At 35.3% G+C, this 15,135-nt stretch overlaps 1 protein-coding gene across 2 annotated transcripts; it reads left to right on the forward strand.

Annotated features, from left to right (window-relative positions):
* Positions 1 to 704: 704 nt before the first annotated feature.
* Positions 705 to 14,586, forward strand: LOC149781312 (uncharacterized). Of its 2 annotated transcripts, none has more exons than XM_089934736.1 (12): positions 705 to 802; positions 1,855 to 2,034; positions 2,893 to 3,100; positions 4,416 to 4,586; positions 5,511 to 5,695; positions 6,450 to 6,609; positions 8,514 to 8,625; positions 9,239 to 9,389; positions 10,305 to 10,449; positions 11,445 to 11,610; positions 12,624 to 12,814; positions 14,493 to 14,586. In XM_089934736.1, exons 2-12 carry the CDS (start codon positions 1,861 to 1,863, stop codon positions 14,525 to 14,527), a joined length of 1,698 nt encoding a protein of 565 aa, XP_089790862.1. In that variant the 5' UTR covers positions 705 to 802; positions 1,855 to 1,860; the 3' UTR covers positions 14,528 to 14,586. The 2 variants fall into 2 exon arrangements, with proteins under 2 accessions (XP_089790862.1, XP_089790863.1); XM_089934737.1 differs by having other exon boundaries at positions 718 to 802; positions 1,858 to 2,034.
* Positions 14,587 to 15,135: the final 549 nt, after the last annotated feature.

Genomic DNA, 15,135 nt, shown 5'->3' on the forward strand with positions numbered 1-15,135 from the left:
TTTTCTAATTTCATGCTGTTTGTTTTTGTAATCATATCATTATATGTTGTTTTTTTTTTATCTTATAGGTGTTGTCTAATGTTGTAAAGCGCTTACAGCTTCTAAAGATTAGGCGCTATACAAAGTCCTCATTATTATTATTATTATTAGTAACGTACTTTTGCTGTTACAACCGTGATGATATAAAGCTGAATAAATACTAATTTCCTGTATGAGTATAGCACGAGGTAAACAACAATTTATTTTGTGAATGCATGTAGAAAAGTGTTTCGTGAGAGGCTTTTATGTATACTTAATCTTATTTAGTGCGGCAGGTCCATAAATATATAAATCTAAAATAAAACTACAAAACGAAAATAAAACAAACAAACAAAAAATAAAAAAAATAAGAAAAACCACAGCAGACAACACTCTCCATGTAAAAATGAATTTATAAAATCAATAAAACAATAAAAAATGTACGCATACTCACGCGCTCGCGAAAAAAAAAACAACATAAAAAACAGTATATTAAAAAAAATTAGAAAGAGATATCAAAATTGTATCAATTTTAGTATATACTCGTAATTAGTTTTCAGAATGAACATTAAATCTGGCCTGTGTTTCAATAAGCAAAATATAAAATTAATATAATAATGGTTCATACGCAGTCGGAAATTGTGCTTTTGAGTACATCAGTCAACACTCTTATCAGTCTCTAAATAGGACGCCTTTGTCCTAGCACATCTGATAAGTGATAGAACCTACTAAAGTCATTAAAAGTCCACCTTCGTACCACAGTAATCCCAGACTTCCCATCGCAGTAAGTATCACTACATTATTAGTCACACTTTTCGTAAATAACAGCTTCAATCTAGTAGATGACATTCGATTCAAAGTAAACAGACCCTGTTAAAAGTTATTTATTTGCCATACCACCATTCTTTTTACAACGTAATGTTGAAGAAATTTGTTTTCGTTTCGTTATCCTGAGTTACCTCCGGAGAAAATAACCACCAGGTTGCCTATTCAATTTTATCTATCTATCTGTCTATCTATCTATCAGTCTGTCTGTCTGTCTGCCTGTTCGTCCGTCCGTCTCTCTCTCTCTCTCTCTCTATATATATATGAGATTACAAATATTGCAAAAATTCAATCAAACCTGAAACTAATAAATCCTTATCCTTTGTTATTACCCCTTAGCCCTTCCGTACGCCGGGAGGACCTAAAAGAATATTGTCTTTTATCTGAAAATATTAATTCGATAAGTTCGTTACAATAATGTTGCCTTTTCTGTTTCTAAATGTGACATGGACGATGTCTTTGCTCATTTGTCTCATGTTCAAATATCAGTGCATTTTGCGAGGATCAAATTCGTATAGTCCGCTCCATCACTCTACATGCCATGCTCGTGGTGGTTATTCTCTGGATTGAGTAGCAAGATGATTTTGTTTATATCCTTCGTGTTTATTATTTTTTGTGCCCTTTAAATCTGGCTGTTTCCTTTTTCCTTTATGCGTGATTAATTGTCGTTGTCTCGAGTGCTATTATGATTACTCGCTAAATCCCCGAAGATGACAGTCATTGTGTCTCCTGTTCCAGCATTGACCCAATTGTAATGTTCTCCGGCCCATTTCTGTCAATCAGTTTTGCTCGGTAATGTTTCAGTCAAGGCACAATATACTGTAGAAACACCTAACGCATGTTAGGACTGAACAGTGAAATCACTCCTGTTATACCCCAAGGAGTGAAGTTTGTCTCAAACAAAATTGCCGATCTGTCCGTACGTCTTTCTTTCTGTCAGATTTTGTGTTTGTCTGTCTTAATGTCTGATTTTTTTCACAAGAACGTAACTATATTTTCTCCACCACTAAGTAGGTGATGTTACTGCTGCTCGTGATCATTCCGCTGGTGGCGGGAAGGTTGACTGTCCCGATGACGGGTGTTAATGACTGGGGAGGACGGTTCCAGGGTCAGTTTAATGTCCATGTTAATGAGGCTGTAGACGGATGGGAAGCCATTATCCGGTTTTCTAGCCCTGTCACTAACCTGGATGTAAGTTAGTCGCTTGGAAACGTCGGCAAACCATATGTAACTGCCACTTTTTGGAAAAATCTGGTGAAACTCAAATTGATAACCAATTAGTATTGTTTGGTTTGAAAATGCAAAATATGTTATAAAGCTAACGTGTGGCCCTTTATATATATATATATATATATATATATATATATATATATATATATATATATATATATATATATATATATATATATATATATATATATATATATATATATATGTATGTATATATATATATATATATATATATATATATATATATATATATATATATATATATATATATATATATATATTACCAAACGCCAAACGGTAGCAGTCTTTTCAAACTAAATAATAATGCCAAATAAAAAGTACACACTTAACAGTTTCATCTTTCTTTCACCGTTTAACTGATTTTGTCTAGTTAAAATAAATTTTACTCGCATCATTACCGTATAAATAACTTAGAATATAAATTTTATGTGTGTGCGTGTGTGATTAGGATTTTTAACGTAGCTTTTAACAATTTTTCAGTCATATCGCTACGATGTCTGCAGTGTGGAAGTTTATAGTGATGTCTAGCACTGGGGCATCATAACACAGACACGTAGAACGATGTCCCACCCAGTCACATTTTCCTGACACCAGGCCGACCAGTCCTAACACTAACCTCTTAACGATGATCGTTTGGTATATATATATATATATATATATATATATATATATATATATATATATATATATATGAACAGGAATAATTATGGAGACTATTTCATATTCCCATTGTACATTGCATTAAATACTAATAGAATGCGTACCACTTAGAAGTTTCTTCTTCTTCTCTTTATAAAGGAATGGATGGGGGATATAATTTCTCATTCCACGAACAACACGGAATTCATAATAGTGAACAAACCCCATACATCCGTGCAGAAAGTTGGGGACACCCTACAGATCACTGTACAAGGGGCGTACGCAGGCTCAAAGGCCCCTACAGCGACTATGGAGTTCATCAATATGGGCCACGACCCTTTTACAGCCCCACCGCCACATGAAAACAGTGAGCATCTTGAAAACTTTCCTACAACATGCTCATGAAGGGATGCATATATGGTCATCTAAATATCACCAACATAAATATTTGAACATTCGGACTTGTAACATTTCTTCGGTGAAATATCAGTGTGATATATTTATTTATTTATTTTTTTATATCCGTACTAAGATGTGCGAATTGCGAAAATGTCCTACCATGACGATTTCCTCCACTGGACATGACATTATCATGAACATTTCTTTTTTTTAGCAGATTTTGATGTCAGATTTCCTTTAACAGAGATCTTTTTATGGTTAGGTTTTGGAGGAGCATAATCATCGCTATATTGCTTTTAACAAAGCTGGTCTGACATAGGATTAGTTTGCATAGTGTAACGAATTTTAATCCTAGCGGAAAATACGAAATCGCATTTCCTGTTACACGATTTGCCGTGATTTGAATACCTCTTATTAGTAGCTGACGTTGTGGCGATGTGTCGACAACGCTTGGAAAGATAGGTGTGTTAGGGTGGTTGGTGTTTGGTAGGTGGGATAAATGTATCATTGATGTAAATATAAAAGTCAGGGAGAAAGATAGTGACATTCGATGTCGAAACAAAACTATTACTATTACTTTAAAGCTTGTCTGTTTGAATCTATACATTTATTGCGTGAAACATTTGACTGGATTTTTCCTTCCTTCTCTCTTATCCAAAGAAAAACAAAAAGCAAACACAAAAAGAAGAACTTAACAATCGCATAGTGGTCTTCATTCAGACGACAAGTTCTCTCAGATTTCTGAGCATAGTTAGACACGTTCCAGTCTGTAGACAGTTCGAAAGATATTTGTAATCATTTACTACACCAAAGTCATGATCAACAGCTGCTTAATCAGAAAGCTAAACTTTGATGGACTCTATATATATCTGCCTAATCTGATTACTTTGTAAAAGTAATACACCTATCAATTTATACAACTAGGATAACGGTGTTATTCCGTTGTGTTCTTAAATTTATTCAAACTGCAGTTTTCACTGACTTTAAATTTCCTACTGGGTTTCATTTGATTTATATAAGCTATGTTTATGCAAATTTAGTTCATTTGCTTTAGTCCTATTTACTTTATTCAGTCCGGTTCAGTTCTGAATAGTTTACTTTAGATTCTGTTGTTGTTTTAATTTTAGTTTCGGACTAAATTTGCCTTCATATAGGCTCGCAGAATATTATAAATGCTTGTATTTCCGATAAATATGCTATCCAATGTATATTGTTTTAATAAGAACCGATCATACTTAATTTACTTTGAAACCGTGGAAACATTCTTCTGTGCATCTGATCAGCCGATGGAACCAAATACAATTACGACGAGGTACTGATGAAGTCCATTATGTTCTACGAGGCCCAAAGGTCGGGAAAGCTGTCCTCTAATAACAGGATTCAGTGGCGCTCAGACTCAGCACTCAACGACAGGGGGAACAACGGAGAGGATCTCACAGGTGGATGGTATGATGGTAAGATGATCAATCGTCTGTCCGAGAATGTTAAAAACGTTATTATAGTTAAATGTTTCCAAGATAATAATAGATGTTGGTCATATTGTGAAAATATATCGGCTTCCACGGACAAAACCGCATCAGCAATGTAATCGCTGAATATTTTATGCTTCCATCGCAGTAACCATTAGTGAAACTACTCCCACTTACTAATTTTTTATTATAATTTTTTTTTGTTTTCAACATAGATTCTCTAGTACTGATGGATCCTTTTTTTCTTAGCTTAGTCAAGCTGCCAGTTCTATTCAGGTAAGTTAATACGCTTTTCTGTGAATTCATGTTGAAATTATAAAGCAAATTATATTTCTTATTTTCTTCGGAAAATGTTGCTATCAGGATACACCGAAAAAACTGAATATGTCTTGGCGGATTTATTATCGTTCGCTGTACTTTAGCCGCACAGGAGCTTAAAGTAGTCCAGATAAATTAAGACAAGGACGGACAGTCGCCATCTTTGATCCTTAATGTTAGAGCTATACCTGCATGTTATTTTCCCATACATATCTTTTTTCACATTTGTCTTGGATAGATCAAAGGACAACAGTTTAATATCTCATGTAATATATTGACAATTTCATCAACATTTATTGCAAATTGCCACCATGAAAACGATGTGCTTTCTAAAACAAAATTAAAAGGGACTGAAGGTGTGCTGTATGCAAGTGCCTTGGCAACACCGCAAGTGATTGTCCTTCATTTATTGATCTATCAATAAATCTAACATTACTGAATACTTTCCACCCATTCGAGCAGGGCTCCAACCATAGGAAATAAGAGATGGATACTGTATGTCCTCGTCTTTATTTAAATACGTGGTGTTGTTCCGGAATGAAAATAAAAGTAGAGACTCTACATTATTTAATGTTAATCTCATGTGTTTAGCTGGTGACCATGTCAAGTTCAACTTCCCCATGGCGGCTTCGACCACACTGCTTACGTGGAGTCTATTGGAGTTCAAGGATGCATACAACGCTAGCGGGGAGCTGGACCGTATGTACGACTGCATCAAGTGGCCCTTGGACTATCTTCTGAAGTGCCATATATCCAAATACGAATATTATGTACAGGTAAGGGACCAGTTTCCAATCTCCCCATCATGGGTGTTTCCATCCTCATTCAGGTTAAGTCTATAGAGATAATCCAGGAATGTCTGGTAGGAAGGCATTTATTATTGCACCATTAGTCAGGAAATTGTTTTGATTATCATAGAACTCATTTTCCCATCGTCTACCGATATATTTACTCGAAAATACGGTAACCTCACTAGTAAGCTGTCCTCAAAAGTAAGTAGAACAATAATTACTAATGAATAATATTAGCATTAGCTTATTTAAGATTTTTTGGGAATTTAAATTTTGTTTCCTTTTGGTGCTAGTTAGACAACGATTTGAACATAGTGCATTGCAGGCTTTGATAAACTCTCTTAGAGAATACTTTTATCAAAATTCCCAGTCTAGGTCATGGGTTATTATCTCCTGATTGTCTGGTTTGTGTTACCGTATCCGACCAATCTATGGCTGCGTCACCTTTTTTGTTAACCGATACAGGTTTTATGCCCAATTATTTCTCAAACAGTAATAGCCAAATGAAAAATGACCCGTAGCGCATGCTGGCTATATCTTGTTTATATGGGTTTTGCCGGAATTCAAAATATGAATGAAGCTGATCCTTCTCAACCATGCGATAAATCATTGCTTTTGATAGGCAAACCTTTTAAAATACGCTTTGTTAGCAATCAAATACCACAATGGATATCTTCCGTTGTTTATCAGCCCTCTTGAAAATTAATCGTTCATAAAAAATAAAGTTTGGAAAATATAGGTTGGGGATGGTGGCCAAGATCATTCCTACTGGGGAAGACCGGAAAACATGACTATGCCAAGACCCGCCTTTAAGATCACACAGTCGAGTCCAGGAAGTGACATAGCTGGGGAAACCGCTGCCACTTTTGCCGCCGGATACTTGGCATTTCACAACAAGAGTAAGTCCTCTTTGACATAGGTGTCTTAATCTTTCTTGTAAATGTAATTCCCATCACATTGCACGTAGTTTAATGGATGCAAACCTTCTTGTGAATGCAATTGCATGCACATCAAACATAGTTTAATGAAAGCAAACGTTCTTGTAAATGTAATTCCCTACACATCAAACCTGCTTTGATGGACGCAAGCGTTCATGTAAATGTAATTCCCTACACATCAAACATGGTTTGATAGACGCAAGCTTTCTTGTAAATATAATTCCCTACACATCAAACCTGGTTTGATGGACGCAAGCGTTCTTGTAAATGTAATTCCCTACACATCAAACCTGGTTTGATGGACGCAAGCGTTTATGTAAATGTAATTCCCTACACATCAAACATGGTTTGATAGACGCAAGCTTTCTTGTAAATATAATTCCCTACACATCAAACCTGGTTTGATGGACGCAAGCGTTCTTGTAAATATAATTCCTTACACATCAAACATGGTTTGATGGACGCAAGCGTTTATGTAAATGTAATTCCCTACACATCAAACATGGTTTGATGGACGCAAGCGTTCATGTAAATGTAATTCCCTACACAACGCACAAGGTTTAATGGACAAAAACTTTGAGTCATTTCGATTGTATATTATTAAAGATATAGAAATGAAATAAGTTTAGTACAAGTCAATTTCATTTTATCAATTATTTTCGGTACAGGTAAGAGAACCATACTGATAACACCTCGACAAGACAAAATTAGTTGAATTATCTTTTACAGCATTAGAGTGAAGATAATAAAGCATATTACAAGAATCCAAAATATTAAAGAGTGATTCTACACTTTATACATAGTAAACTTCAAGAGATTGTTTTGTTGAGGTTGTCTTCTGAAGTCACCGCCAAATATTCGTTAGCAAAGTCTTTTCAATATTACTTTGTTCTATTGTTTGCAACTCTAAAGAAACACGCTAGATGAGAGAGGATGCGAATTAATGATACGTTTTCTCTGATTCATAAACGTCCTTGTTTTACATAGGTACACACCTCCGGCAGTTTGTACACTTCTACCGATTTTAAACACGAAAAGCATTGATGATATATAAAATGCACAGAATCTATCCATTTCATTAATTGGTTTATGATTTCTAACTCGATTACCACCAAGAAGATTCTAGCTTTGCAATCAGCATTGCCTTTCAAACCTGACGGAGCTCTAACACTAACACGGTGTTCATATTTGCATGGCCGAATTTTGTGTTTTTCACACGACAGGAGTTATGTAGTTCAGTGTTTCGTAAGCTCCGTATATTTTTCCTACTTTTTTTTCTCGATAGTCTTAGAAATATTAGAGTTAGACATTGAATACATTGGATGCAGACGGTTCGGTGTTTATCTTCTATGTATGTGTATGCCTTGCACCTACCCCGGTCACTGAAATTGGACTTTTCCAACAACCGGAAAATGACAGTGAGCAGGCAACCTGCTTACACTGAAAATTCCCTTTGGTTTAAAGCGTATAAGAGATGACTGTGTTTTGGACCGTTTGGTGACAATCGAAATAGAAATTAAATACGAATGAATGAAATGAAGAGGCTTTGTGTACTTTATGTCTTGATGCTTTTAATTTTTAAAACTGGAAGTTGGGTACAAGTTCCAGAAGGTCGGTGGTAGTAGGTGGAAACTGTACACCGAAGGAAAGATACAATGCGAATAAATCTGATGACCATGTTTTCCAGGATTAATAAAATGCATTTCCTTATTATATAACATATAGGCATAGATCTGAAGTTCTGCATAATAAACTTGATCCATTTACAAACAAGCCATGCCAATTGATAATTGGTAACGAAATCACCATTGACTAACTACGGGCACCTTTGACACTTAAAAAGGAATATACGTTATTATCGGCAGATTTGACATATGCCAACATCCTGTTGAACCATGCCAAAGACATGTACGACTTCGCTATTAGCTACAAGGCAAAGTACAGCGACTCGGTGAGCCAAGCCGCCGGTTATTACAGGTAAGTTATGAATTAGTTTACTAGTATTTGTTGGGAATAGTTTTAAGGGCACCTTTACTGTAGAAACATTTGAAATAACTCCAAACATTTAACCTTTAATGATACTTTTAGTGAATAGTGCACATTTTTCTACCAATGTTCTTATTTTTCTTATTTCTTTTCTTTCTTAACGGAGTATTATTGTACTTTAACACCATACATTTATTTCTTTATGAGACAGAAAATCAGAATTAGTTCCCGTCCTTTCAGCCAAAAATTAAATCCCGTGCATCATGATAATAATACAAATATAAGAAACTTTGGTAACAGCACGTACATTTGGTGTTAAGTGTTTGGTTGTTTTTTGTTGTTTTTTTGTTGTTTTTTGTTGTTTTTTTGTTGTTTTTTTTGTTGTTTTTTGTCGTTTTTTTTTGTTCTTTTTTGTTGTTTTTTTCTCTTTCGAAGCTGTACTTGTTCTTAAACAGATATTCAAAACACACAAAGACCAGTTTTTAAATCTGCCTGAATAGTCGTACCAACTGCACATTAAAATTCACATAATTGTTTTTTTTATGGTCAGGATGATGTAACAACATAGAGCGACTCTTATTGTGTCTCGTTCTGTGTTTTTAAGGTCAAGCGATTATGAGGACGAGTTATGCTGGGGAGGCGTGTGGTTATTCCTGGCAACAAGAAACCATTCATATTTAACGGAAGCGGAAAAACATTACGAGTCAGGGGCCGCCTGGGGACAGTCCTGGGACGAGAAAAATACAGGCTGTATGGTAAATATGATTTTCTTACAGCTTTCTTTTCCTACCGTTTTACTGCCTTTTTCTCTCTGTTAGCTCATCTAGCTGTAAGACGTATAGTAATAATCCCTCGTCTATTGTATGTAGTGTATCCATCAACAATTGCTAGTTTATCGTTTTTTATAAAAAAAAGAATCACTAGAGTTACTAGACTGTTTGTCACCAGAATTTTGAGAGATCACTGTAACATACAGAGCTTTCAAATGTGGCGGCCATTATTAACTATATAAAACTTTTAAAAGATTTGTTTCTAAAAGAAAACTGCTGAACAGAAATTGATCCGATCTAACAGGAATCGTTCTGTCATAATTGCCTTTCAAGTTTCTGCTATGCTGCCTATCACCTTCAAATATGATCGTCATTACTATAAACAGTATAAAACGTCCATCATGAATCAACGATTCTTATTTTTTTTAGTCTTCTCAAAACCTATCTGAAAACCTACCAAAACAATTTCAACCATTCTTGGCACACATCACAATGACATAGACTAGCTTGAAGCTTGTACGGGTGTTGCAAATACGGCATTTTAAGCAACTTCTTTAAACCCGATGAACGGACTTTGAGTGTTTATGGCACTGGTATAAAGTCATATTAAATTGTGACAAATAATTATGATCCTCCATCAGATATCGTTACCGTTGATAGAAATAGATAATAGACCTTTTATCAAAAACCGCTCAACAGAATTCAACTGAACCTGACTGAAAGTATCCTGGTATAGGAATTTTCAAACTATACAAGTAATGACGATCCGCATTCTATCGACATTTTTGTCTGGTACTCGTCTGTCTCTACATTTTTATATGCTTAAAAAGTTCTATTAAACAAAGATAGGATGCATTGTTTGACAGCGGATTATTAAATTGTTTCTTCATTTACACGAAGATTTTGCTGTACAAGGCGACGCACAAGGACCAGTACAAACAAGATATCGAGGCAACCTTCCGTAGCTGGATGCCCGGGGGTAGTATTCCTTACACGCCAGCTGGGCTAGCATGGCGCTCACAGTGGGGAGCCAACAGATATGCTGGTCAGTTTTAAAAGATCTATTGTGCACAGATGGATCCACTGACGCATATATTTATGTATGTACAGGAGTATGCATGTATGAGTGGATGCATGACAGTGTTTTTCCAAAATATATAACTATATATTGATCGATCTAACAATAATTACTATTGGTCAATATAGCTATATATAATCATCTTTTGATCACTATAGCTATGTATAACTATCTATTGATCACTATAGCTATATATAACTATCTATTGATCACTATAGCTATATATAACTATCTTTGGATCAATGCAGCTATATATAGAAATCTATTGATCCACCTAACAATATATAATTATTGATTTATGCAGCTATATATAAACCATCTAATGATAATTTAGCTGTATATAACTATCTATTGATCACTATAGCTACATATGACTATCTATTGATCACTATAGCTATATATAACATTACATCGATTACTTCAGATATATAGCTATGTATTTATCGATCTAGCTTTAGTTTTATCCATTTTTGCATTCAGTGCGAAAAGATGAGGCCTACATATAAAAATGGTTAATCGTCAAATGTATAGCTTTGCTAAATATGGAATTATATCCATCTTCCAAGCGATATCTCTTCCAATTTTCTATCATGTCAAGTTATTTTGACATTCATTCATTCCATGCTTTTCTGTTTTAATGTTTGAATTGTTTGAATCCTATAAGCTCTAGAGACAACGCTGGCTTTGGTTACACGCTTGATATCTTGGAATACTGTTTTCATTTTAATTTCTTTTAACAGGCATTTAGTACAACCTTTTAAGTCTCCAACGACTTTTAAATTGTTATTCGTGTCAACGCTACTAAAACTTAACTTTAATAGTATCTTAAGAAAGATTTCAACAAATTTAATCTGACAATTTTGAAAATATTCCTCATTAGTAAATAATAGTTTTGTTTTTTTGTACTCAGAAACAAATAAGTAAATAAATAATTAAGTATAAAAAGAGACATTTACTTTCAGCAAACATGGCGATGATGGCGCTAATGGCGGCAGAGCAGGGTTTAAATGCTACAGAGTACCGGAAGTGGGCGGAGTCGCAGATAAACTACATACTGGGAGACAATGGAAGGAGCTTTGTTGTTGGATTTGGACAAAATCCTCCCGAACGACCTCACCATAGGGGCAGGTAATGGGCTACTTAGTACATACTTCTTATTTTAATAAAGTATAGAATATCAGTATTGACCACTGAGCGCTAATAATTATTGAACATTCCTAGATATAAAAAAAAACAATGGAAATTAATTTTGTGTAATTTCTTGTAAAGAGCAAAGCCACATCTCTCTCTCTCTCTCTCTCTCTCTATATATATATATATATAATCTGTCTGTCTCTCTGTCTGTCTGTGTGTCTATCTATCTATATATCGAACTATCTATCCTTCTATCCATATATATTTGTCTGTCTGTCTCTCTGTCTGTCTATCTATCTATCTAGTATCTGTCTGTCTCTCTGTCTGTCTGTCTATCTATCGATCTATCCATCTATCTATCTATCGATCTATCCATCTATCTATCTGTCTATCTATCTGTCTGTCTGTCTATATATCTACTATCTGTCTGTCTGTCTATATATCTATCTGTCTGTCCATATATCTATATATCTATTATCTGTCTGTCTCTCTGTCTGTCTGTGTGTCTATCTATCTATATATCGAACTATCTATCTATCTATAGATGTCTGTCTCTCTGTCTGTCTCTCTGTCTGTCTATATATCTATCTATCTATTATCTCTGTCTCTGTCTGTCTGTCTGTCTATCTATCTATCTATCTGTCTGTCTGTCTGTCTGTCTATCTATTATCTATATGTCTGTCTGTCTATCTATATATCTATCTGTCTATCTATATATGTCTGTCTGTCTCTCTGTCTGTCTATCCATCTATCTATCTATTATCTGTCTGTCTCTCTGTCTGTCTGTCTATCTATCTATCTGTCTGTCTATATATCTATTATCCATATGTCTGTCTGTCTGTCTATCTATCTATCTATCTATCTGTCTGTCTGTCTGTCTATTTATCTATCTATCTATCTCTATCTATGTATCTATCTATCTATCTATCCATCATACTACTGTAATTCATACATTGAAAAACAAAGGTTGGCTATTTTAATCTTATTTATTCCTTTATTTTATCAAGCTCTTGTCCGTTGATCCCAGCCCCTTGTTCCTACTTCGAGTTTCAGCAACCTGGCCCTAATCCGCACGTGCTGTATGGGGCCCTAGTAGGGGGTCCCGACCAGAATGACGGTTATGCAGACAAAAGAGACGATTACGTCAAGAACGAGGTCGCCTGCGACTACAATGCTGGTTTCCAGTCGGCCGTCGCCGGTATATGATATAATGAATTATTCCGTCAGTGACTGAATCAATTAATGAATTAATTATGACATATTCGCTTAGTACTTCTGGAGAATCGAGATTCTTGATAGCGGCATTCTAATCCACTTGTAGAAATGATTTCCCGTCACCCATTACGTGAGTGTGGATAAGCATAGAATAAAATAGTAGTTTTAAAAAATTCCATGCCATAAGAATTTATGCAAATGTAAAAGCTATCATGATCATACTATTCTGCCAATGAACAACGTATTGTCTCATAATTATTATATACTGAAGTAACCTTTGATTTTCATTCGTGTTGAAAGTAGCATCGGCCAGCTTCATCAAACAAATACAGTAAACCCTCTCACCATAGATACAATGGATAGCACCTTTAGGAGTGAATGAGATATTGAAAGTTTGCGACCCATCACATCTAAATATGTATGCTGAAATAAGCTTGAAGATTCTCTATGGAGTTTTATTATCTGTTGCTGCTAAGCAACCACGACGTGGGTAACACACTGTCTGGTTGATAATTGTGATTTGGACAAAACTGAGTGGGAACACTGCCCAGATGACGAATCCAGATGCTGTTTTGATTGCTAGTTTCTGATATAGGCAATGCCTTTTGAGCAAACTGCCACTGTTGAAGGAAGAGGATGGTTTCCTCTGTCCAGCAGAGACCGACGATACGATGAATCAAAGTCAGAATATATTGAAACAATCAAAGGGGTTTCTTAACCGGGAGATGTCAAATCCAGCTAGGAGTCATACGTTTCCCGAAATTCCAAAGACTTCGATACAACTAATGTCGTAAACTGGAAAGTCCAACGTATCTATTCAACAAATCATTTTACTCTAATTAATACAAAACCACAAATCTCACAACTTCCCATTTGTATGTCAACTGTACAACTGCATGGTTTCTCTTCATTATCTTTCCGTAACGTACCGCCAGCATTTCACGCCGTGAAACTATATCGCTCAACCACCTAATACAGGGAACTATTTTACTACGCCACCTTAGGCCAGTCAAACCATGATTTTAAGCCACAATTCATCTGTAACTTCCCATGATAATAATAACCACCATAGCAACAATAAACGGTGCCTGCCGACGTCGGAACAGTCCCTCCTCGTTTATTCCATTGCATAATTTACCCGTCTCCGACCATAAATACCGCACATGGAGTCACACGATCAATTTACACAATGTTATTCTAACAGAGACTACTGAACCACAGTGACACTCATGCGGCTCTGACATGAGGTAGCTAAAAGTAAAGCTTGGCATCATGGAACCTCACTAACACTTCACTCTGTGATGTTTGTTCTTAGTAATTGGCTAATTATATAGACTATATTCTCAGCACCGACTTCCCATAATCAAACAAGTAATCAGAAAATATAAGAAATCCTTAAAATGGAGAGTTATAAACAAATGCGCATACTCCAAATGTATTATAATATCTTCTTCTCCTCAAAATAAAAACACATCTTTATACTGTACAAGACCATTTCAAAAGAGGTGATTTGTGATGTGATTTAGATTTTTAATGTAACCATTTCAAAAGAGACCCAGCCCGTACCAGAACATATAATTTAGATATGAAATGTATATTTATTTGTGTATATTTGTTTTTATGCCTATCCTTGATTAAGCGATGCATTTGTTTCGTTTCAGGTCTAAAATCTGCACATTTACGAAGAATTATGTAAGCGAGAGGGCATGCCATTTCTGTTCTGTATAAAGTGCAATAAAAATATTTACTGATTTACTGACTGTGATTTTGTTGTTTACAGTTGCGATACAAGTAATAATATGCGAGAAATCCAGCGTGTGTATTGATTGTACACAAACCAACTCGTGTACGGATAAACAGGAAACTAAAAGTTCCATATAGGAGTTCTAGCAAGCATAGTTCGTTTACACCAAGTCACTCGTGTTGGTTTACACAACACTAACAAAATCAAGATTAGCCTTTGCAGCAGCTCTGCCTTGAGCGAAAGCGCAAACTAATCGAAACGGCGAAAGCGGCGTTGTCCCTTTGGGACAAAACATGTTGGTCGGCGATAATGGTGGGACTAACTTGGATTTGAACTTGGTATTACATGTCATAAATAATGGCACTGTATTGAATTCAACTTAGAAGCAATAATGTTGGTATCTAAAGATAACGTATATTTGTTTATAAATGTTTCACGGTATGAAAATGTGTTCAAAGCTAGTTGTGTTGATGAACCACATTCAAGAGAATAAAAGCATTAGTCACATGGTTTCAAACATCAAAATTATATATTCCAACATTTCAGAAAAGATGAAGATT

Source organism: Sinohyriopsis cumingii, chromosome 15, assembly GCF_028554795.1.
Source record: "Sinohyriopsis cumingii isolate HCF-2022 chromosome 15, ASM2855479v2, whole genome shotgun sequence".
NCBI lineage: Eukaryota > Metazoa > Mollusca > Bivalvia > Unionida > Unionidae > Sinohyriopsis > Sinohyriopsis cumingii.

Excerpts from the sequence above, each read along its gene's own strand:
- LOC149781312 (XM_089934736.1), top strand. The coding sequence starts at position 1,861 with ATGTTACTGCTGCTCGTGATCATTCCGCTGGTGGCGGGAAGGTTGACT. Across the intron at positions 6,610-8,513 it reads CTTGGCATTTCACAACAAGA|ATTTGACATATGCCAACATC; the intron begins GTAAGTCCTCTT and ends TATTATCGGCAG. Across the intron at positions 9,390-10,304 it reads AGAAAAATACAGGCTGTATG|ATTTTGCTGTACAAGGCGAC; the intron begins GTAAATATGATT and ends ATTTACACGAAG.